Raw genomic sequence first — 26,950 nt, forward strand, 5'->3', positions numbered from 1 at the left:
TTAAGTAATGTTTTTATTGTAAGTAGGTATTGTAAGCATGTATCCTAATCATCATTGCAGATACAGTTTATAACTCTACGTCTACATACTATACGAAATGTAATACATAATGTTGAATTACTGTAGTAATATAGTACTTGCCAGTTGCCAGTTGCCTCTTCATTAACTATTTCGTCAGCAATTCAGCAATTTACTATATACACATTACACATACTTCAAAAACTAAAATATTATATAGTTAGCGTCGTATAATATAATTTGTATAATGCAGCTATAGAGTATAAAGTAATAATGCATTATGACGTTACGAACGCGTTATTTGGGCACAAAATGGCGTGCGTCTTAATGAAATAGCTCAAAAAAATATATGGATATATTATACCGAGCGAGATTTCCTTGATAGTTAGAAGAAAAAAATAACAACTCAGGATTTTGGAGTCGTATTTTCGACGTCGTGTTCAGAAAAAAAAATATTAAAACGAAACGCTCGTTAAAGTTTTTATTCAGAGTTAAACAATTATATTATACTCTGCTGAAGCATGTATTTCGTAATGGAAAATTAAAAACGAAACGAAAATCACCACAATACACATATAACGTCATAAACGGTTTTCCGCTTCGAATCCGACCGCGTAAGTTTATATATTATTATTATTATTATTATTATTATTATGAAGCACTGCATAGCGCAGTTATTATATTGTTATTATTACGATCGTCGTCGTCGTCGTTATGGTGGCGTTAACAACGCGTATTAAGCGCGAATAAATATATCGGGAGGCTCTACGCCCTCGCCCCCACCCCGACCATCGGCGCGTACTCCTCGTCGCCTGCGCACTGCCTGGCCATCCCTTCCGGCCACCCTTCACCGGAAGCGCGAGCGCGCGTATTCGAAAAACGTTTTTTCGCGCCTCGGCGGTGCGACGGTTCGCGCCGTTTCCGGTTTCGCGCGGCGTACACATGCACACAGACAGCGGCGGCGGCGGCCAATGGCTCCCCAGCGGCCCATTCCGGTGGCCCTCCAATTAATCCCCTCGCCACCCTCCGCCCACCACCGACACCCGCGCCGACACTTGGCGTAACGACTCGGCGGGACGCTTATATATACAGTCATCAAATTCCGCTCACATACAAATGCGGACAATAACGGACGACTCGGTGCCGGTAATAATGGGCCACTGTGCGAGGCAAATCGAATGAAATAAAAACAAACCCTATAATAATAATATACGAAAACGGCTCGCCATCGTTATCCGCGCGCAGTTATCGTTGTCCGTCGCGCGATGTTGTTAACGCGGCGATTCCATAGTTCGGTGTATTATTATAATGTCCGTTTTTATGACGACGACAACAATATTATATTATTATGCGTCCGCGTAAGGGGGGGTTTTTTTTTTTTTGTAAAAGATGTACGTAATATTTATTTCGTACGTTTTATCTCGCGGCCGACGCTTTGCAGTGCAGTCGTCGATTTTCGATATTTTAATATAGGTACCTATAATCGCGGGCAGGTCCATCACGCCCCCTGACTTCAGAATTTCGAATCCAAATTGTGTACCCTTTTTTTTTTCTTCGTGGTATCGAAGACCGGACGAGGAATTGCTTCCCCTCCGACCCAATACTTTCCCTCCGGTCCTCAAAATGACTACCTAGCTGTAATACCTATTTATTTACCCTCTATTTTGTTAAATATATATATATAAATGAATGTTTGTCGGTCTGTGTCTGTGTCCTTTATGCATTTCTAAACAGCTGGACCGATGTCGATGAAATTTGGTACAGAGATAGATTAGACCTCTGGGCAGAAGATAGACTAGTTTAAAAAGGGAGAGGACCAACCCAGGGGTTTTGAGATTTCCGATGGAAATTTTTGTTTATAAATGGTTGCCATGGGTTTCAAAGCTATAATAACAATAATTTTTGGTTGCCATTGGCTTAAAACATATTATTCATATAGAGTTGGCACTTTTAATGGGCAACGAAGTGCATGGGATTAGCTAGTGATTAAAACATTTCGTTTCTATATAGTAATATTACTATATTAGTAACTTATTTTTCCCCAGACACGGTAATTTCTTTATCGTTATTGCTGGAGTACTGGTGTACCGGACCTTATAATAAACCAATTGGTCATGATATAATCATTATTGTCGTTGAGATGTCTAAGCGTAGGCGATTTAAAGAAAAAAACTTCTTAAATTGATCTATGGACGATGAGAAAATTTAAAAACAATCAAACATTTCGGTCAAAATATTGTTATACACGTTGTTACCAATTTAGTATTTATACCACCGATGATCATACATCATAATACATCTGTACTCTACCTATATCACTGATATTTATACACTTTACCTACAGCATAATAATATTAATGGGGGACGGAGTGGCCGACCCGAGTTCGATACCTCGGTCGTGGGTGGCATTTTTCTTCGGGCAAGTCACTGTGTCCGGAGAACAAGTGCCGCCATCCCCCACCCGGGCATGGCAGATACCTACGGGTGCCCAAATTAAAAATTCTGCCAAAACAAACACACACGTGTAAACTAATCTACAGTACCCTCCCCTACAGTACCACAGGCTAATGACCTAGTAGTCGAAGCTTTAACCCTAATTAAAAAAAATAAATAAATAATATTATAATATTGTGTACTGCACATTGCCACATTATATTAATAAGTATTTTATTATTGGTGTAATGGTGTTGCGATATTTATACAAAATAAAAAATATTTTGTTTCCTTTTTGATGAATAGCGGTATTACTCATTATTATGACGGCGTATTATGTTTCTTTATTTTTTATTTATGGTTTTATAATACGCACCATGGTATCCCATAAAATTGCATTAAAGAGTTACATTTCCCATTTGGCTTTAATCTTCTTTAATTTATTCGGCGTTTAAACTCCTTATATTATACGATTGAAGTCGACAATTAAAATTAAATTTCAATTATTTTATTGCGATGAGTGGATAATATAAACGTTAAATGGAATCTCAGTATTTTGCGATGATGTGCAAATGTTATTAATGTTCCGTACGCCTGCCTGTATAACTATAATATTATAATATATTATGAATTGTCAAATCGTTTGGTTTATGTGGGAATAGCAATCGTGTTCAAACGGGAACATAATTTTTTTAACTACGTGTCGGTGCAATTCGAGCTTGTGTTTATGGCTAGTATTTCCATATATAATGTGATGTTATATAATTTTTATGAACATTAATCCCATGAATAGGATCCAGTTTTTCTGTAGATTGGATTGTCTTCTCTTGCTACTTGAAGACAAAATGGTGATTTGTTTTTTTTTTCGCAACTTGCTATCAGGACATTACTACGTTCTACATAGATACTTCGACCCATAAACTTCAATCAGGATCGACATTTTTTAACGTTTAAATTCCAGTCTGAATAGTTATTGAAAGACAGCTGTCTTCAATCACCGTACCACGTCTTGTCGGCGCAATACACATATTATGATAATATACGACCGTGTAACAGAGAGTTGCTCAAATCTATAGTGACTTAACCCGAACGTAGGTGTTGATGAATCTTATTTAAAACATTTTTTTTATCTAATATCCCGTTCAGCCAAAATATATATCTTCTTCAAATTTGCTTTCACTTGAATTAATTTCTTACGCAATACCCTAAACTCCCTTCTATTTATGCGCATATATTATAAGACTGTAGCCTGTTGCGTAGATATAATATTTTGTCTCGTTCTTCGTACATTAATTGTATACAACTGGTTTTATTCTTAACACAACGATATTATCACCTTCCATCAATCTGCTCACTATATTTTCGTTAGCACACGCATGATTTTTCATAAATATTGTGCCTTCACCCTAAAAAATAGTTAAAACTTCCCGTTTATTTACATTGCTTTTGAAAGCGCCTGCTGCAATTCTATCAAAACCTTAGGTTTCGTTAAGTGAGTAGCAAATTAATCTAAATTTTCAACACTTTTGAATCTATATAGGCCCGCTGTGTACTGTGAATTCGTCAAACTATTAATAATATAGAATAATTAGACTCTGACCTCTGCAGGGCAGGGCGTCATTTTTTTTCTGCGCGGGGGGGGGGGGGGGGGGGTTCAGAGTGTACATTTGCACCAACTTTTTTTAAAACTCCTTCTTTGGCCTGCCAACATAAATAAATATAAAGGCCGATATACCTAAGTGTTTTATAATATTATATTTTATATTTTTTCAGTATTAAAAAAAAAATGTATTGAACTAACGTGTAATTTCCAAGATTGTTTGATGTGGTTTTGTGGTCCCACAATTTTATAATTGGTAAAATTATAACACAAACATTGTAAAGAAGGGTACCCATAAAATAAATTTCTGGTTTTATTAAGCTTGCTATAATATTATATATTTCGAGTATGCAGGGAAAAAAACTGTGTAGGTTAGGTTCAGTTAGGTATTTTATTATAAAGGTGTTTTATACCAATATATTTATTTACCAAGTGTAAATACCACTGTACACTGGTATCCACAGTATAAAATAAACACATTAAAAGTATCTACACATAGTTCGTCAAAAATAGTAATAATATTGTGATATTTTCATACTAATATAAATGACATATTAAATAAATTATACAAATATTCTACATTTATAGTCTCCACTTGAACCCCCCCCCCCCCCCCAAAAAAAAAAAAAAATATTTGGCCTGGTAATGATTTGAATGGCCTACAAACATTTTGGCACCAACAAAAAAAAAGTTGGAATGACGCTCCTGCTGTAGGGACATATTTATAGTTCAGGTTGACTTCATGTCAACTAAAAAAAGTTGAGCGTACATTTTAGCGGTTTGATTTACCCCTCGTGATTACTCTCCTACAGTGTTTGGCACATCGACTACACTATTAATTTCTTTGGAAGATCCTATAGACACGAATCTATTATTTAATTTTTATTAAAAATGTACTTAATGGTAAAATCGATTGTCTTACGTTACAATCAAAAATTAATTTTGAACACCTTCTGGTATCACATTCTTCATCTCAATGGAAATTCTTACTATGAAAAAACAAACGACTCCCTCGTTAATATTTAAGTTAATTAGGAGGGGTCCTTTTTATCTTAAAATATTAAATTGTTTTTGACTCAATTTTTAATTATATATATGTTATTTACATCAACTTGAATAGTATTATTTATATTATTAATTTATATTATCACCTACCATCAATGTGCTCACTATATTTTCGTTAGCACACGCATGATTTTTCATAAATATTGTGCCTTCACCCTAAAAAATAGTTAAAACTTCCCGTTTATTTATTTTTTATTTAATACTATTAAAAATAATTTCGAAAGACATTTTGGGTAGTTTATGACTCTTCATCCACTGTTATATATTTATGAGTGTGTCACAGCTAAATTTTTTTCATGTTATGAAAGTACAAATATCTACTCTTTTAATTGATCTCAAATAAAAAATGTTACTGATGAGTCCTAGCAAATCTAAAAACGGACGGGCTAAAGTAATTGTCTCCCACGTCATGTAGTTGAATTTTTTCTACTCAATATGGCCTCCGATAGGTTTCATAAAATATATTATATGCACTACAATTCATTATAATAATTGTGTATCTAAATATATTATATATCACCAAACAAATCGTTAATATCTACCTAATAAAAGATTATAACAAAGTATATTATAGTTTTTCTTATACACTTAAATAGTTAAATGTACAAGCTTATATATCTGTATAGAGAATACAGTAATTTGGATAATTCGTCTGAGCTTAATATCTCAATCCAGTTAAAATCTATCATCAAAAATATTTAAGTCAAAAGTTCCTTCCGAGTCCTGTTAATAAGTATTTAATATATAGGTACTTACTACTTGGAAACTTTATGTTCTAATCACTGCAGGAGAACTGCAATAGAAAACGTCTAGAGTCTAGACTATTCGTATCGTAATGTGACCATCTAATGCGTAAATGATTACCATTAGAAACTTTTAAATTTTTGTTTGCAAATATTTTGAGCCCCTTAAATGCGATAAAACTCGCGCTCAGTCGTTCACATTATGTTGTAATTTCGACATGGCGAGTGACGAGTGTCATAAAATATTGATTTACGCTTGTACCTACATATAGTTGCTGTTTGTAATTATAATTGTATTATAATATCATCAGGAAATAATTTTTCAATTCATTAATTTACGCATTTATTAAACCAAGATTGTTTCCAATCTACTTACCTACCTGTGGAGTGTTGATACATTTTTTTTTTCAGTTATTGGATTGGATTTTTTTTCGTCTTAATAAGTAATAGGTACCATTTGCAATCGATGATAAATAATTGTACACGGAAATTGATTTTGATTAAACCTCTGTAATATCATACAATTATTGAAATGTACAAATTTTGTTCATGCTTGTTAAATTGCACAAAAATCGAAAAACGTAATAAATATTCATAAAATTATAAACAGAAAAAAATGATGTTTAAAATCCGATATGCAACCCTAGAAATGTTAATACAATTTAATACGGCTATTTATTTAGTTGTGTACACTAATAATTGTGTCGAGCAACTGCAATAGAAAATATTTCCGGGGTTGAAGAGAGAATGGATGACAACTGACAAGACAGTAAAACAAACAATAAAACAGTGGTAGTACCTACATAATATTATTATGTACCTAGCTAAATCTGTTTCGTTACACAATAATGTTGACATTTTTCATTTCGACAATTGGCAAAATATTATATTTTTCGCCACTTTAGGTACATAAAAGATTTTTTTTATTTGGTTGTAAATTGCGAAAACTCATCGTGTTTTAGCAGAAAAACGGATATTCTCAAACAAGTAGTAGATACAGGTAATACTATATTAATATATGTATATATACCTACGACATAAACATAATAATATGTAAATCTACAGAGTATATAGGCTTCAAGGTAATTAATTTAAAGTGTAATATTTATTTTATCAAAAAGTATAGTAACGTTTTTGGAAATACATTTTTTTCATGTAATTCGAACTTTGAAGTTAACAAGTAAAATATTTTACCTACAACATTTTTTCATCGGTGTCGCTTTTTAATAATTTAAAAAATGTTTATGACAGCGTAAATTTTTAATTTTTATATTCCGAACACTTATCTATAGAATACTATAGGTTTGTTCGTTTGTTGCAACGTCTGTAGAACCAAATACTTATTTGACACGTGACAGGGCCGTCGCTAATAAATGGTGGTGCAGGTGAGCGCGTCGTATAGGTGGATTTTGCCACGACGTAGATGGATAAAAAATATGACATTTCATAGTTCTTTTTGCGGTATCACTATAGCCGTAGTATATTATTATAGTATAGCGTGTAACCGGGTACCTACATATGCACTTTTTAATATTACCTATATTGAGCTGACATGGCGACCTCGCAGATTTATTACGCGGTTATGGAGTGCTGCAGGACGATGGCCGCGATGCAGCAGCGAGCTAGGGATGTACACTCTTATATTACGGTAGCACCTATACGCATATTATACCTAGTTTAGTAATATACAGCCATAACTTTATGATAATATTTTATATTGCTGTTAAATATATTATATTGATACTTATTATATGACGTTTGTGTATAATATACATACCTATACTATATTATATGGGTACCTACTGCAGCACCAACAGCAGCAGGCAAACGCAGGAAAATCCTTTACAAACACGCGCATAATATATAAAGAGGAAAATAAGCGTAGGTACGTGCGTGTAATAATTATAATGTTCCTCCGCGATGAACTCTGCTGGGATCCGGTTTCGGTGGTGTGCAGGACATTAAAAAAAAAAAAAGAAAAATATATATATAAAGTATAATATTATAACACGAAATATATATTTTTATGTACCGAGTAAAATAGCTGCGCGCCGACGTATAATATATTATGTACGGAAAAAGCGGTATCTTAGCGGGGGGGGGGGGGGAGGGGCGCGACTATGTATGCGCGTAAACACAATATTATAATATATAGGGATGTACGCGCGCAGCCGCATAAATATATAATAATTTAATATTGTACGCATAATATGATCATAATATCGTCGCGTACATAATACATGTGTCGTTATTGTTGTATTATTAGTATAATATACATATGATGTATAATGGCGCGCATGTGTATAATAATATGTCATAATAATATTATTATTATTATATTATTATGCGTCGTGAGTCTTTTTTGTACGGCTGACAGCGAACAATAATAGCGGCTTATAGCTGTGTGTGTTTATACATATATTTATTGTGTTGTGTATATGAGCGATGACCGCAACACCGCCCAGGTATATACCTACTATTATGGGTAGGTGTATACATATTGTCGTATAAGTAACATATATAATATATAAATAAATATATATATATAAATTGCAGTACATATTATACATGTATTTTCTATACTCGTCGCGTGTTTTATGTATTTTTATTGTATGAGCAAAGACCGGCCGCAGACGCACACATGCATAGGTATATGTATAGTTATAACCGCGCGCAGTGTAATGCCTCTGTATATATATATATATATTTATATAACATAAATAGTTTATATATATTATATATTATACGAAAACCTGCAGTATGTATATGAGAATAATGCGCTGCACGGAATTTTACGACTTAGCGGCCGCCGTACGACAATAATGATGAAATCCGATGCGAACCGCCTCAGGTACAATTAATATTATACCGACGACGCCACTGCCGCCGCCGCCGACTGTCGGCTCGCAATAATGTCTCTCTCTCTCTCTCACACAACATCTCTCTTTTATATATATAATAATAACATTATCGTTTTTCTCCTCTTCGCCACTGACGGGCGTACAGTTTCGATCGCGAGAGTTGCGCGCACGACGAGCTTTTTCTGCGTCGATTCGCAGGGGACGCGCGCGCGAGGGTTTCCTCTTTTGCGCCACCGCCGCCGCCCCTGTCTTACGTCGATAAATAATATTTTCATTTTCCGCGATATTATGTTACATTACCGACGATATCGGTCGGTTTCGGATATTCATGAGAGAAAAATGACCCGCAACAGTTGACGTGTGTACAATTTAACCTTTCAAAAATTTGCAAAAACCATCCACGCCTGCACACATTCGTCGCATGTCTTTTATTCTGATCGCCTTTTTACACTTTTTCAACGATTATTTTTAATTTATTCTGTTAAAACATTTCCGGGCAGCGTTTGTGTTCTAAACATTTTAAGTAATAGTATATTGGTAGATACAACTGCCCAAGTAGTAGGCATATTTATCGATGGAAATACAAGCCAACGTTGATATTATTGATGCGGTATATCGAAATGGTAATATTATTGGTTTCCTGGAAACACTGAAGAGGAGAGACGATAATACATTTTAAAATTTATCAAACGTGGTTTTAACCGAACTCGGTCCATTTCGGTATAGTAAAACTTACCTACATTCGTTTTTGATAGTATATTATTTGATTATATATGATTTATCAAACCTGCAAATATATACACATTACACACCCGCCTCGCTGCAGGCCCACCCAACTCCCGAGTCAGCGGCTATTATTTTGTTTCCGTTTTATAGCTTCTGCAGCTGCCAATAAATCTCCGTGCGATGATATAAGTTACAACTTTTTAAATTTATTACTGCCTACCGTGGTCGTCCGTTTATACTACCTAAAACCATAAACAAATTCTCGAAACTATTGTTATGACTTTATTAGTTATTACTTATTACTATAAGTATAACATTATAACTCTGGTACTCTGCACAATATTATACATACATATAGATATACCGTGCAGCAGTTTGATCGTTTTTTATAGTATGTTTAATGTTTATACTATAGGTATTACTATTATTTTTTATTTTCTATGAACTTTAAATATTGTTGTACATCAATCGTTTGGTGATGTTGGGGCACATTGTAATTTAAGTAGTATTCCATAAAAAAAACAACATGGTTCCTTGATCAAATAAAAATCGGTACCTATACGCGCGATGATGCATATCTCATTTTTTATATTATATATATTATGGTTAATACATATGAATTTTTATTAATACCTAATAATTTGTTCAATTAAAATAAAAAGTGGGTTAATGAAATTATAATTAACTTAGATATACCTCCTTTTAAGGTATATAATAACTACCTATATATATATATATATATATATGGTGTGAACCATTTAACGTAAAATACTAACATTTTTTTACAATAATTTTAAATCGTTAAAAAACAACAATTTTCAAAAAAAAAAAATGTAATAACATAGATTTTTATTTCCAATGCAAAATATAATTTGGAGTAGGTTCGAAATATAAATTATGCTTTGACTTTTTTATTTTAAATATTTATAATAAATAAATGTATATTTGCTATAAAAAATATCGCTCCGCTCAGAATCTAAAAAAAATTGGTAAATGAGTAACGCTGTAATGGGTGTGTTAAATTTGAATTCAATGATATAAAATCATTGTATCTACACGAAAAGTCGAAAAACGGTTCTGAGCGAAGACGATCGTCAGTCTATAATATTACTTAGAATGTATGTTAATGAAATTCTTGAGTGATTTAATTTATTTATTTTATTATTAGGCATTTACTCATTAGTACTACAGTTAGTTAAATTAATTTTTGTCGAAAACTTGCATTCAAAAATGTGCGTTTTAAATATAATAATATACCTACTCTAAACATTTTAAGTATACTCACGAATAATATTTTTAATAAATTACAATAAAATAACAGAAATCGTTATTCTTGATTTTAATATTATGTAATTCCTTCCAAATTGTAATTAAAAATAACTATAAAAAAATAGTGTTTTATATTTTTTTAGATATTCGGTTAAAGAATTGATTAATTACGTGCAACCTTATTGTTTTAAATTTTCAATCCTTAGCTATAAAAGTTGAAAATTATGTACATTTTTAACAACAAAATAATTTGTAAATTTTCAATTTGTTAAATATTGTCAACATTTTAACTTAAAATGCTTATAAAAAAAATTTTGTCTCTTTTTAATATTTTTGAACTGGTATTATGTAACTATGTGTGAGGCGCATTGTATAACATTTTATTGACATTTATAGAAAAAAAACTAAAATTAAAAATATCGTAAACGGCTTAAAAGGAGTCGAAATATGAAAAATGCGAAAAATGAATAAACGATTTTTCCGAGTAGGTACAACTGGTGTCGCACAAATTCACACTAATGGCGCACTAATGTTTGGAAAAACAACAATTTTAAATTTATAATACGAGTACAATACATATAATATAATATTGAAAATGATAAAATAGACATGGTGTAAATTTCTACGGTTGTTCGTTTTTGAATAAATTACAACAAAATATAAAATTTCTCCATATGAAAATTGAGTGAATACCTATCCAGTGTTGTAAAATATTAAACTTCAAACATTTATAAAAATGTTAATTTGACCTTTAGGTAGACATTTTACATTCTGAGTGGACAGCAGAGCGATAATTGTATTGATTTTACAATGATAAAGTGTTCTTTTTTTAGTTTTTTTTTTTGTGTCTGTCATCACCGTTTGAGAGCAGTAACACTGCTTCGTTTTCGTCTACAGTATCTTGTTCAATGGGAAAGTGAATCTAGTTGCTGCATTCGGGAGGTAATCTTAATAGTTTTCAAAAGCGCAGGGAAAAAACAAAAAAAAAATTAAGGAAAATGGTAATTTTTATGCAAAATTGGTTTTCCACAAAATCAATTTTGGTTTTTGGTATAACTCTAAAACAAATGAACGTATTGTAATGACAACGTAATGTACATGACATTTTCACTGGTTTTTTATATTAGCATTTTCTATACATGATAAGATAAGAAAATCGCTACATGAGAAATAGAGTTAAGATCCAATGTTGTAAAAGTATGAAACGCTCATAAAAATTTAATATGACTTTCTTGTAGACATTTTAGATTTTGAGTGGAACGATGAATGTATTGATTTCACAATGATGTGTGGTTTTTTTTTTAATTTTTTTATTTTTGTGTTAAAGTTAAAGTGCTTGGATTTTCTTCAACAGTATCTTTTCTGATAGGAAAGTGAATCTAGTTCGTACTTTGGGGGTCCAAAAGTAACATTTTCCCAGTAGTTTTCAAAAGCGACGTGAAAAATAAAATAAAAATTTAGGAAAAACGGGAATTTTTACGCAAAATCTGTTTTTGAGATAATCGATTTTGGTTTTTGGTGTAACTTTGAAACAAATGACCGTAGGTACATGATATTTTGACTGAATGTTTATACAAGCATTTTCTATACGACTATACACCATGACATTTTCCAATTATTTTGACTTATTTTGAGCTCACATTTTTAGTTTCCATTTTTTTAGTTTTTTTTTCTACAAATATCAATAACATTTTATTTGTTGGATAAAAAATCTTGAGAATTCATAAACATTTTTCTTTTTCAATCTAAGATTTGAAAATGTAATACAAGATTATCCATAAGTTTATCTACCTTTATCAAAAAAAAAATATCTACAAAAAAGTCAAATTAAATTTTTTATGAGCGTTTGAAATTCATATTTTCAGAACATTTGATATTCACTCGATTTCTCGTGTAACGATTTTCTTATTTTGTTGTAATTAAAAAATGTACAACTGTAGATATTTGAAAATTTCACTAAATGTTTGTATTAGCATTTTCTATACACGATAAAATTTTGAAAATAATTTGACTCTTTTGAGCTTTTTACGGACATTATCAGTTTTTAATTTTTTTAGTTTTTTTTTTCTATAAATATCAATAAAATTTTATCTGTTGGGTAAAAAAGCGTGAAAACTTGATATAAGGATATATCGTTCTAATAGCACTTGAAAAATATTAAAAATACATAGGCACAATTTTTTTTTTATAAGCATTTTAAATTCAAAATTTATCAAATTTAAAATGTAATAACTATTTTGTAGTTAGTAATTTATAAAATGTTCAACTTTTGTAGCTAAGGATTGAAAATTTAAAACAAGGTTCCACGTAAATAAGTAAATATATAAATTACTTTATTCACAATAATATCATCAAATATACTTAGTAATATCATAGGCTAACTGACCGTTTTCGCCCAGAATCGTTTTTTCTTGTACAATGATATTATATCATTGAATTCAAATTTAACACCATCCATTACAGTGACCCACTTGTAACCTACTGTACAGCAGAGCGACATCCACTTACCCACCTTTTTTTAACTATATACCTATTATTGTTCTGTGTATTTATACAAATACCATCATTCGATTTTCTATAAATTAATTACGTAAAGATTTAATTTTTTTTTTATGTACGTTAAATTCTGAGTTTTACCAATATTAAAGTATTGATAGATATTTATAATTATGTTTCTTGTATAAGTTAGCAAAAGAAAGCTATACATTTAAATTGAAATAGATTTAGTGAAAACAAACAATTCGTAATTCAAATTCGAAGAAGGATTTTATGTTTCTAACGCACTTTAGTACACCATCGACCTACCATAAATACCAACTCAAACTTTGACCTAACGGTATGCAGGGTAAATATACATTAAACAGCAACTATAGGTATACCGCGGAAACCGCGCTATCACGTTATAATATACTCCTACGCGTATTCAAATGCGTATGTACACTTTAAGACTGTATATAGTATATTATGACTTATTCTTTAGTCAGACAAACGAAATGCATTTTTACAAAGATAGTGTCACACGTGCATATCAAATATTTAAATTTCCCGACTAATTTTTGATAATGTTATGTGAACAGAACGAAAACATATACCTACGTATACAGAGACGGGTGCAGTGCGCATTATTTACCGTTGGAACAAATATTTTCCGACTTTTCGTATCCGACTTTCGTGTCGTTTTTTTTTTTTCCTGATGTCGAGAATTAGGTATACATGCGATTAAAACATGAGTGTAAACAGCGTACGTATATAATAATAGAATATACCTACTGTATTCTGCGAGCACACGCGTCGCACAGACGAAGCAACGGATTATTGTAACCTTCCTATGCACGTATATAATATAATATGTAACCTTTTATACATATTACCGATATCCTTCGTCGCGGATTAGATTTCAAAACCGCGTTCTGAATATTTTAATGTATATAGGTAATAACTTTGAGGTATACATGCCTACATAATATAGTAGGTAGTAGGTACATACGCCTAACGCCGACGGCCGAGTTCAAAAAGAATATTATTATTATTATTATTATTATTATATACCCATATAATACATAGGTAGGTACACACAGCTCTTATCGTACAACGCGCGCCGGAGTCATTTTTGTAATTTATCGGTTTTTATTTAAACCACTAGGTAACGTTTAATACTTATTATTTTATTGGTGTTTATACCGGTTTCGGCAGTCTGGACATCGCTCGAACGGATTTTATTGCTCGGGACGGTGGAAACGCGCTATTAAAAACCATCAAGAAAAACCCTTTCGCCGTGCACGACGAGGCGGCAAAAAAAAAAACGACCGGCCACATTATCTTATTTAATTTTATTGCATTAAACATTTCCCACTCGCCCTCCCCCGCCCCTTCCACCCCCTCATAATCACCGCCGCGGCAGTCGTCGTAACACGTCGTAACTATAACTTTGATAGCTGTACACACATTATATTATACTTGTACACGTTCTGACGGTTTTAGTTCAATTTTTTCCGTTTTTATATCCTTATTCCAATGGAGACATCACCGTCATCAACAAAAGGTTTCACGTCGCGCGGAGGAATGTTACTTTTATTCTTTTCGTCGGAAACGAAGACGTCGTCGGTAAACGCGTAGTACCTACCTACAATAATAATTAATATAGTGTGTAGTGTGTACATCCGAAGGGCCATTAAAACGATGGTCGATAAACGTGCAGAGCTATAATGTCGGAGAGCAATAATTATTATTATATTATAATATTATTTACATCCGAGAGACCATAATATAATATATTATATAATTACCTTGGTCGTTGGCGATAAACTCGATGATGTACGTCTTATTCAGATAGTCGATATTAATATATGATAATTGATAATATATATTGATGTCTCGTGAACACATAATTTTTTTAATTTTTAACGATTAATCGACGCCTGCAATGTAACTCGACGACAATGTATCATGTTATGCTTACACACTGCGTAAGTATAATACTGTGTGACGTGTATAATATTTCGAGTCTTCGATATTTTTCTATAGTTAAGGGGCCCGCGGTGCCAGTTTTCAAATTTTCCGCTGTTCTATAAAATTTGAAAATTAAATTTTATATTTTAGTTGCCACCTTAATTATAATATACTTTTCCACTAATCTACTACCCAATACCTATTTGGGGGGGGGGGGGGGGTTATATAAAAAAAATTACTTTACGGGAATAATTCTCAGGCCAGGGAAAATTGTCGGATTTTGATAAATATTTTTTTATCTGAAAGAACAAGACTTCTTATAGGCCGCATCAAACTCCGATTTTTTATTTTATTTCAAATAATGGTATATATTAATTTATAAAAAAAACGCTTAAAATTGTATTATTTTTGAAGACATATTATAAAGTTTGAGATTAAAATATTTAAAAACGGAGATCGATACGGCCTGTAGAATATTACTCTCTAGTATCTAGATTTTAAATTAGTTAAAAAAAATTATCAAATTTGGTTGATTCTAAAATCTACAGAACAAGATCATTATTCCCGTAGAGAGTTTTTTTGTGTTCAAAATGACATTGGCACCGGGCGCCTTAACCGTCTTTGTAATAATATTATATTTATATTGTAATAAATAGGTACTCCATTATTGAAGGTTATTCAGTTATTGATTAGCGATTCCATAGGTATATTTGCGGGCAGAGTACTTACACGTTTCAGAAAGATTAAGTTATCTGAGGTAATGTTGATTTTACCGGTATGAGGTCCAAAAGTTTTAATGTCAATAATATACTCATTTACTCAGTGGTCCACTAATCTGAGTGACAGAATATTAATTAATGGACAATTTGTCTGGTTGCACCAAAGTATAAAAGCATACTCTTCAAAAATGTAAGCGTTTACAAAATATTTGAGTGGACAATTTACACATTTTTTTAAATTTGTTATAGTGACATGTTCGTATTTTCAAAAATTTTATTGGTTTGCTGCAGTTCACCACTTTTGCCTATTGTAACTTTTTTCCTTTAATTCATTGTAGTTATTCTTATTTATATATTTTATCATTATATGTTTCATGTAAGTATGTAATGTTTAATTCATTGTAGTTATTCTTATTTATATATTTTATCATTATATGTTTCATGTAAGTATGTAATGAGTATAATATCCGTATTTGGCTTGCTTCTTCGGATCGTCTCTTCGTTTGTTACCTTCTATAATGCTTTTCGTTTGGCTATTGTGATGCAGTTGATGCCAATCATTGTACCTACTCATCTCTTCTGGTTTTGATACTATGGCACCATGCCAAAGTTCTGGTTTTTTCTTTAGTCTGTTCAATACTTTCTAGTTTGTTATTCTGTCTATCCATTTAATCTTGAGTATTTCACCATCAGCACCGTCGCATTTCAAAACCCTCTGGTTGTATTTTCTCTCCTTTACTATTTGTCCAAATTTCACAGCAATGGTTTTATGACCACACTCTTCAAATGCATTTTCAGGAACTTTGTCTTTATACATGTAAACTATAAATGCAGAATAGTAATGGTGGGCATAAATAATTGTTGCCCTAAAAAGCCCTACTAGCTTGTGATATCCTGATAACTATGTCTTCGACAATTTCCTATTATTTTACTTCATAAATCATTAAAGTTTATCGTATACTTTTCTGTACATATAATAGTATATTATATTACATATCTATTTTTACATTAAGATAAATAGGATTTTTTTCTGCTGCATATACAATGCATTTTTTTTTTATTTATTCGCATTGTCTTTTTTTTATAGTATTTCGTATTTTCTTTTATCTCGACCAGAATATTTTAACGATGTTCTGCAGGAAAAACAATATTATTTCCCAAATATATTTATTTATAATATATTATTATTTCCCAAATGTTAAATCGGTCGCGACATAGGAACTGTCTTGATTTATCACTTTTCGAAAAATAGCCGGCTCCGGATATACCCTTAACACACAGTTAACACCGTGTAGATCATGTAAATGGACATGTATTATATTATAGCACGGCGTGTGTACACAATCGCACTATATACTAGTAAAAAAAAAATAAACCGTGCGCGTGAAACGTGTTACATTTTTATCGGTATACTCGTTGAATTTCGAATTAAATCGCTTACGCATAACGGACATGTACTATAATACGCGTCCATATATATAATACGTATGCTCCGGAGTCGTACTCGGATTTGATTTATCGTCCTCCGGACGGACGTCTGCGCCACCACCACCGCAATTTGGGCCGTTGATTGTCGCGAACGATGTTGTAGTCGTTTTGGTCGTCGTCGTCCTTGTCCCGCAAAACGCGGCGCGGCGCGGTGGTGGTGTACACATCGACCGAACAAACCGATCCCCCGAGAGTCGTTATAATAATAATAATAATAATATTATGTGCAGTACTCGTCGGCCGCTATAATAATGTTCCCCACGCGCACAACAGTTGTAGTTTAATATATATATATATATATGTGTATGTCTGCTCTGTTTCGGACGACTTTTTCGACGTGACAGCTGCGCGTTGAAACAATAGCGCGTTTATTAAAAAAGTAAAAAAAAACAACAACAACAACAAATCAAACAAATCCCACCGCCGGCGCATCGCGCAATGTGATATTATATAAAATTATGCGGTAACCGCGGTGATGCGAAGGTAGTTTATCGAGGCCCCGGACCGACTTGTACAAGGTGGTGGTGGTGGAGAGGGGATGTTCGAGCGAGATTAGGAGGACGTGAACTATAGCGTGTATGGGATACACATGATATATTAATCGTCTCGTATAACACGTATAAATCTATATTTTATGGCTTTCTTCCCGATAAATTATGCGTGCGCATAAATTAAATAATAACGAGCGCGTCAAACTAAATAATATAATATATTATTATATAGTAAAAACTATACATATTTGAGGTGTTGTGGTGCGCTTGAGCTGCGTATATATTATAGTCTGCATTACCACACGCACGATAGGTACCTCTAAATATATTATATATTTTCGATAAATATACAAATATACGCGACACGAGATTACACAGACATAATAATATTTAATTTATGCGTACTATTGCATCTCATACATACATATATTATATATATACAGTGTTTAACAGATAGAACTGACTTTTGGAATAATTTTTGTTCTAATCGATATTTTTTAATACTGAAAATGAAAAATTTTAAATTTGATTAAAATTTTTTTTCAAAATTGCCAATTTGTGAATCTGATTACCAGAACGTTTTGGATGGTAAAAACATTTATCTAAGTCGAGTAGTTTATTTTTTAGAATTTTTTAAATATCAATATTTTTTTGATTAAATTCATTTGGAACGCAATATAGCTTTTTCAAAAATATTATTTTTCGAAATTTGCTATCATGGCCTATATTTCCATAACTATTTAATTATCATATAATTGTAACAATTTTTGTCATACGTCTAAGTAGCATCAATTCAGGTCAGCGTTTTTGTTACACCCTGTATATATGCACCTATATTAGACACGTAGGTATATATAGTTGCGGCGTGTATATTACATATTATTATACAATGATTATAGGTATAATATGATATGTGTGTGTGTGTGTTATGGTCGCGTACGCACTGTACGCGCGCGCGGCTCACCACCTGTTCACACAGAGTCGCGCGTATATCGGCTGCCATATTGTTACCTGGCCAATGGCGTTCTCTCGTCTCGCACACCACAGTGGTTTGTCGGACAATCGTTAACGCGAGAAGGCATAAAAGAAAACCGCGGCGACCCATTGCATGCGTTATGGTAACATAATATCATGCCCGTCGTATTAGCCCATAATATTATGCGTGTATATTATAATAATCGAATACATATTTATGCGCAGACACACATAACGCAGCACATTTCACAACAATAGTTCAACAATATATAGGTAGGTTGGTACGCGGGAAGAATTCGAAACGATTTGGCAACGATAGGTACGATATAGGTATACAAACCGCGGTCGATTACTGCAGACGATACCGTCAACCGCACTCAACTATAACCACTATTAACCGGTTATATATTAGGAACGCCCGCTGGCAGCCTGCTGCAGTGGTATATCCTCGCGCAATTTCCTCGGGAAACTCTACGGTTTCCGGCTAGTGTTATGATTCATCGCAATACCTATATAGATTGATTACTCGGAGCGTAATAATTGTTACGTTTAGGTATTTGTAAGACAGATATTATTATGTAATGCCTATGATAGGTAGGTATCACCGACGCGGTAGCGGCGTGTAGGTATATATGCCTACACCGCGGTGCTGGCGATCGCGGTATATAGACATATGCCCATTATGTGGGCAAACCAACAACCGTGTGTACGTCACATATACCCATGTGGGCCGCGGGTACAACACTCGTAGTACACTATATAATATTATGTACCCGCGGTATATACTTAAATATTATTATTAATCGTCTCTGTGCAGCTCGTCGTTATTGTCGTCGCCGTATAGCTGCAGTGTGTGTGATGTATGTCTGTGGATTATCTCGAGTGGCTTGGCGGCTTATTTGAAAAACCTCGAGCGGCCCGAGATAACGTTTTGGAATTACAAAAACCTTATCCTATCAGTTGTCGTCGTCTATAGGTATACACACGCACGCACGGAAAACGTTGAACAAGTAGTCAAACATGTGTGTGTGTGTGTTAGCACTGCAGAGCGTGTATACGTATATATTACAGTATGTGTGTGAAAAGGTGAAAAAAAAAAATGTTAAAACCACAACGCACACATGCACGACGAATAGACCGAACGAGATAACCGAGCGAAGAGCGTATTTTCGTGTGGCTTACGTGTTCGTTTTTTACTTAATTTGTTCCGTCATTGCTGTAGGTACCTACCTCTATATCATGTATAGGTATAATGCAATATAATAAATTATTTATATACATCAAGTTGAGCGAATTTATCGCGCCGTATTTATATATAGGTATACGTACAGGCTATATAGTGGTGTATCTACACGCACAGTAACCCACAACACACACACACATGACTGTACATGTATATTAATTCATATAGGCAAACTATATACAGGGTGATCAGCCGTGACTTTTTATTTTCCTGTGGGCCGCTCCACATAAGCGTGTTTCGTAGGTGTTTAAAAAGCGCAGTTTACCTATATATACTAGATATGTGTTCCAATCGACTCGAGTGCGTTTTGTATTCGATTTATGCAAGCGACGAAATTTCTAAATCTATATCATGCAAAGGTAAACGTATAGGTATACTTTATATATGTATGTCATTTACATAATTTCGCTGTACAAAAATAACGAATCGGTACTATAAACTTCAACACTGCAGTGGCGTCATGAACTTTATGAACCACAGGGGCACACATCAAAAACTATACCAGCCAACCAATGCATTTAAATTTGTTTAATAATACCCACAATTTATATTACACGTATGTAACAAATTTTAATGAATACTATTTTAAAAACTATATAATATAATAATATATAATATAGTTTTTAAAACGGTATTCATTAAAATCTGGAAGTAGAAATATGTTAATATTACCTATTATTATTATAAAAATTAATCATAACATTAGGCGACTCGTTACGCAGTGTTAAAATTAATTTTCTTTAACATTAAAATCTATGTTAAAAGTTGTATAGAAACAATTATTGCTCAAAAAAGATGCATCGCGTGATGCCACTGTGCCACAATAGTTGTACAACTATAATAGTTTAGGTATACCTATTCAATTATACGCACCAATTGAGTCTTTTAAAACTATATATATAGGTACTTGTCTAGGAATGTGTACCCGTATAACTTTTGATTTTGTGTTGAATAATTTTCTTCGTCAAAATATGTGCTCATACTTAACGAAGCGCGTTCATATATAAGTATAGGAACATAATTTATTATTATAGAACCTTCGCTGCTGTAGTGATTAAGTACGACGACTTAAAGCGATATAATAATAATGCCTATATATAAATGCATTTACATTATATACATATATATAAATACCATTATTATATAATATATATAAGTGCCAATATTATTACTATACAATTTTATAGTGTGGCCGTATTCGTGATCTACCGATGACTGATCATATTGATTGTTTGTAAAGGATTTTCAATTATCCAAATAAAACAAAAAACTCTACCAATGTTATACACTTGTATACATGTATTGCTTTGTATACTAAAATTATATTAATTACCTACACCAATCCTGCAAGGCGTTCACATCAAAAAAATTAACACAAACCTATTATTGAATTTAACAATACCATCGTAAGATGCCTAGCTCTATTTCAAAACATTCGTGAAACCAACTTATTATTGTTCCAACGAAAACTTAATTGATGACTTTTACAAGCTTAGTATACTATTGTATAATAGTTCATTCCTCGATAAAGTCCAACATTTTTGGATATATTTATTGCATAATATATAGATACGTTGATGTACCTACGTGATTATTATGTATCACAATAATAATATACTAATTCAAAAACTCCATTACAATATTGTAGTGTAGGTATTGATGTTTAAGCAGCGGGTATCTATACTGCCGTACCTAGGTACTGGTTGTCATAAAGTTGTCACGGCGCGCGGTTGACCAATATGGTACCTGTTTTATATTAATTATTCTTAGAATGAAAACAAAATATAATATAAATTAAATGAAACAATTTTGCGTTACCCACAACGATGATGTGATAAAACGTGTTACGATATCAGTCGTACTTATATATTTTATATAATACCCGTGTGTCCCACGTTGTGTCTGAAAATAAATCATCACGGTTTATAAATTAATTTCAATTATTTTTAATCTTTTTTTATAGACGATCAATAAAATATCTATAAAACAATAATTAAAAATCTCGGAAGATGGATCAATTAAATTGTATGCTGATGTCTATGTTTACCTTGCCGTGTTACCTGCACGTTAAGCGATTGTATAGACAATAAAAATGTCACATAGTACTTATGCACACCCGTGCCGCGGAAATTGCCACTAATTTATCATCTTTATTTCACAGCAACAGCTCTTGTGTAAATTAATAAACTCGCGCGCAGTTGTTAAACCTTCAATTTATTAAACCGGCAGACCTAATAAATAATTTTTCTTTTCACCATACAGGTAGGACACGCACCAAAGATAAGTACAGGGTCGTATACACCGACTTGCAGCGCCTGGAACTCGAGAAGGAATTTCACTTTAACCGATACATCACGATTACAAGAAAAACCGAGCTGTCCAAAATGCTGAGCCTGTCCGAGAGACAAGTAAGATCATATTATTATTATAATATTTTTGAACATGATAAATTGGATAACAAAGCCGACACGCTAATAACGAATTGGGGAGGTATATTTTATTTTGAAAAATTAAACGGCAGCGGGGCAATTATATAGTCATTAGGTATAGGTACAACGGACATATAATATAATATCTGACCACTTGTGACAGTTAAGATCAGGCACAATACTAGAAAAATAATTTTAGAATGAATAATGTACACGTAAAACTGTGAGAATATAATAATTATATACAATTTGTAATTGCTTGTACGATATATATCTATAACATTAAGTTTTTATGTATTTACTGTTCAAAATTAAAGTTATGTTTAAAAAAATGTTTTCAGAATACAACTTACAAGTAGGTTTGTAGGTAGATATATTATATACCTACGCTTTTGTATTTCTAGAAAGAAATATCGTTCCCTGCAAGTGTAGATTTAGATGTTAGGTAATAAATATTGTTTTTTAAATAAAACTGTGTAAATTATATCTTTGAACGTCTTTACACTCTAAACGTATACTTATATAATTTAAAAGTTTATTTTATACAACAATTTCATTTAAAATTGGTTACAACTGTATTCAACTACGATAACTGCAGCTCTAGTTGTTTAAAGTTTAGATAAGTGAAGTGGATATACTACATAATATTATACACATTGTTTGCAGGAATTTTATCTCTATATTAACACATTTTACTTATCCACTAACTGAGTTCTTCTAAAATCATACTTCATGCAACGAATATATAATTTACCTAATGTTATACAATATGATATTATTTATAAAAGTAATAAATATTTTAAAATGTTGACAAACATATATTAAGATCGCTTATAAATTATAATTACATAAATAGAAACTCACACACACACTTTATATAGGTTATAGGTACATAATATTTATAAATGTTGGACTATACTGACTTTAGAGTTATTCACTATAATCAAGTACAAGCATATTATATAATCCATATACTATAGCTGCAGTGGCGTCCGCAGGTTTTTTCAATGGGGGGGGGGGGGAGGGGCTTGAAAATTAGTTACAATTTTATTTTTATTATGTCCAGTCTATAATAATTACAGACGTTTATTTGAAATATTTTTAAATGTTTGTAACTTCCCAACTTTTCTGGTAGAAAAAATGCTCTGATCATAAACTTCGATACCCGGTGAATGTATGTTTTTGGAAGCAAATTGGATCTAGTTGATATTTTTAGGAGGTCGAAATTGAAAATGCTCAGTGCTTTTTAAAATAATTGGAGAAAAAAAAATTAAAATTGTTTGGTAACCAGCTATTGGTCATACCGTCCCTCCCTTGGATTGTATTTGAATGATTAAATTTTTTTTTTCTATAAATGTCAATAAAAAATTGTTTGTCCGGTCAAAAAGCTTAAAAATGTATTACGTAAGTTTTTTTTTTAGCTAAAATACGAACGATACATAGGCATCATGGTTTTTTTTTTTTATAAGCATTTAAAGTTCAAATTTCGTCAAAACTGCACACTTAATTTGTAGTTCGCAAAACTCATAAAATGTTAAATGTGTATAGCGAAGGATAGAGAATTTAATACAAGGCCTTTTATACAAGTAGTTGCTACTTTTACCAAAAAATAACTGATAATTTTATAAAAATTGGTATACAATGTTTTTTCAAAAATGAATTAATTTTGGTAAGATGTATATGAAATTTACGTCTTGCTCACTATAGTTGACAGTTGAAACTTGATAAATATTTTTTTTTAAAGCAATAATAATAATACGGCAATGGGGGGGGGGGGGCTTTAGCCCGTTAGCCCCCCCCCCCTCCCAAGCGTACGCCACTATACTATAGTGTATACACTAGGAATATTTTGTAAAAATAATAAAATAATCCTTTGGTTTTTTTATCTATATAAGATTTTCAAAAATATTTCCATTTACACGTCTTGACCGCATTATAAAAAATATATTTCTGGATAAGGCTGAAGTATTTTATTTGATACATCCGAGAGAAAAAATAAATATTTACCTGATGTACTCGTAGATATAGGTCATAGGGTAGGTATACATTCGAAACAATTAAATTTAATTTAAATTTAGAAGAGGCATATAATGATAATTATACAATACTAATAGTATATAATATTTACTTACACTGAAACATTGCACTGTGTGAATTTTATAATTATGTCTGTTATTATTAATTATTATAATTCGATTATTTCGATGAATAAATCGCCAAAACAAAGCTAATATTTCACAATTATTATCATATCTATAAATTATAATATACAATAATAACAATATAACCGATTAATATCAACGATAATATTATAGTTCAATAGTTGAATAATTTTAAAATGTATTACAGGTGAAAATATGGTTTCAAAACCGACGAGCCAAACAGCGGAAAATCGACAAAAAACGAGAAGAGACGATTATCAACGAGAACTCAAAACAACTGATTCAGACACCTGCCGATACAAATTATTCGATCGAGAGCTGTTCGTCCCTATGAAACGATCATGCCAATCATATCGTGTAAATCGACGATATGAGATATTCGACGGGTATAACATTATTATTACTATTACAATGATAATATTATCGAGAACCCCCCCCCCCCCAAAAAAAAAAAAAATTTGGGCCCAACGAAATCGGACGTTATACATAACATTTTGTATAATATTACATTACATAGATTGTAAGTTTGATAATCGCGTCCAAGAGAAACGATAAAACACTTTTCATTATTTTATTTTTTAAACACAATTTTATTTTTATTTTAAAAATTAGCATATTATTATTATTATTATTATTATTATAATACAAGACGTTATGTTTTTGTTTTGGCCGATTTTCAATAATGCGTGCTTATCATACCGTTACACTTTTGACTGTACATAATATTATTATTATAATATAGAAATCGTTTAATTTTACCTTAATACCCGCGCTATTATTATTGGTGTACGAAGTGTATTCGTTATAATATAATAATAATAGGTTAGGTATAACTGTTACTCGAATTTTAATTTTTACGAATGTATATAGTGAGCTTATCGAACTCGTTGATGTTTTTAATCGTCGCCGTTGTGTACTTACCTTCATAGGTTTTATTGTAATAACATTATGTTTTAATAATTACAGCCTACCTATACACCTACCTATCTGGCTATCTCGATTATAATGTACTATGTGCAACTGTTGTTTACCGACGTTATTAGAATAATAATGATAATAATAGTAGTAGTAATAATAATAATAATAATAATAATTATTATTATTATTAATACAATAATGATGATTATTGTTATTATGTTGACGAATGTGTTTGTACTTATCGGCGAACGTTAGCTATGGGTGGCATGTAAGCGGTGTACCTATATCACTTGGAATTTTATTTCTAGATTGTAAATAATATTGTACTTAAGCAGACTTAATCCGAACGAATATAAGTAGTTGAACTTAAAATAAGATTATAATATTAAAATGTTTTAAAAAAAATTGAGTTGAACAATAAATTATGTGAATAATTATTCTTAGGTGTCGAAATATATGTTTCAGATTATTTCAATTCGTATAATTTATTACTATTATTATTATCATTATTTATATTATTATTATTATAAATAATATTTGTATCATTATAATCATTATTATTTTATTATTATTATTATTATTATTATTTAAGGAAAAATACGATTTCATTTGTTTATCGATATTTTTTTCAGTGTTGTATAATTATTTTGGTTTATGTATTGTAAAAATAAATAGGGCATAAAACTTATTGGTTAAAAGTACTTGTATTAATTTGTTTAAGACAATTTATGTGAAATTAAACGACACTGCTAAATAATTTTGCCTATAGTTCGAAATTTAAATCCTATACAGTATTCCATATAATATTATACATAATTTATATACATCAATAAAATGTTAGGAACATATTTTTTTACAAACCTAAAGATCCGATTAGATAGGTACTATAGGTACTCGCATGGCTGTCGTCATCAATCTGTATTTACGGTAAGTTTCAATTGCTATTATATCTTAAACCTTGTTCATATAAGTAGCTATATATATTATTATCTATAGAGTAGTTATATCCTCGTTGTGTCCGTCCGTCCATTAGTTACCAGCTTAAATATTAACGCACCTAACTAATGCGAAACATATTCGCACGGCCAATGATTCGTAGACACTATAGGCTGCACAAAATACCAAAAAATAATTACGTTCCAAATAATATAATGCGTACAACGACGGCGTGCAAAAACAATATCCGTACGGGCGTACAAAATTGAAAATAGACCTTCTGATTCCCGACTGATGGGGAATTTGAAAACACATAACACGCAACCTCTTTTAGCTAAAAAGTTATGAAATATTTTGAGTGAGAAAACCGATTTGGCGTTCGGCTATATATTATCATAATATGTGTTATTATAACGAGAAATTCA

The 26,950-nt window shown here is 31.8% G+C and overlaps 1 protein-coding gene across 1 annotated transcript in view; it reads left to right on the plus strand.

Moving 5' to 3' along the window:
- The window catches only part of LOC132941643 (homeobox protein CDX-2-like), a 40,811-nt gene extending 14,529 nt beyond the window's left edge, over positions 1 to 26,282 (plus strand). The window contains exons 2-3 of the mRNA XM_061009784.1: positions 22,343 to 22,488; positions 24,859 to 26,282. Coding sequence (XP_060865767.1) covers positions 22,343 to 22,488; positions 24,859 to 25,005 — 293 coding nt within the window. The 3' untranslated portion in view covers positions 25,006 to 26,282. The remainder of the gene's footprint in view (positions 1 to 22,342; positions 22,489 to 24,858) is intronic.
- Positions 26,283 to 26,950: the final 668 nt, after the last annotated feature.

This window comes from Metopolophium dirhodum, chromosome 3 (assembly GCF_019925205.1).
Source record: "Metopolophium dirhodum isolate CAU chromosome 3, ASM1992520v1, whole genome shotgun sequence".
NCBI classification, from domain to species: domain Eukaryota; kingdom Metazoa; phylum Arthropoda; class Insecta; order Hemiptera; family Aphididae; genus Metopolophium; species Metopolophium dirhodum.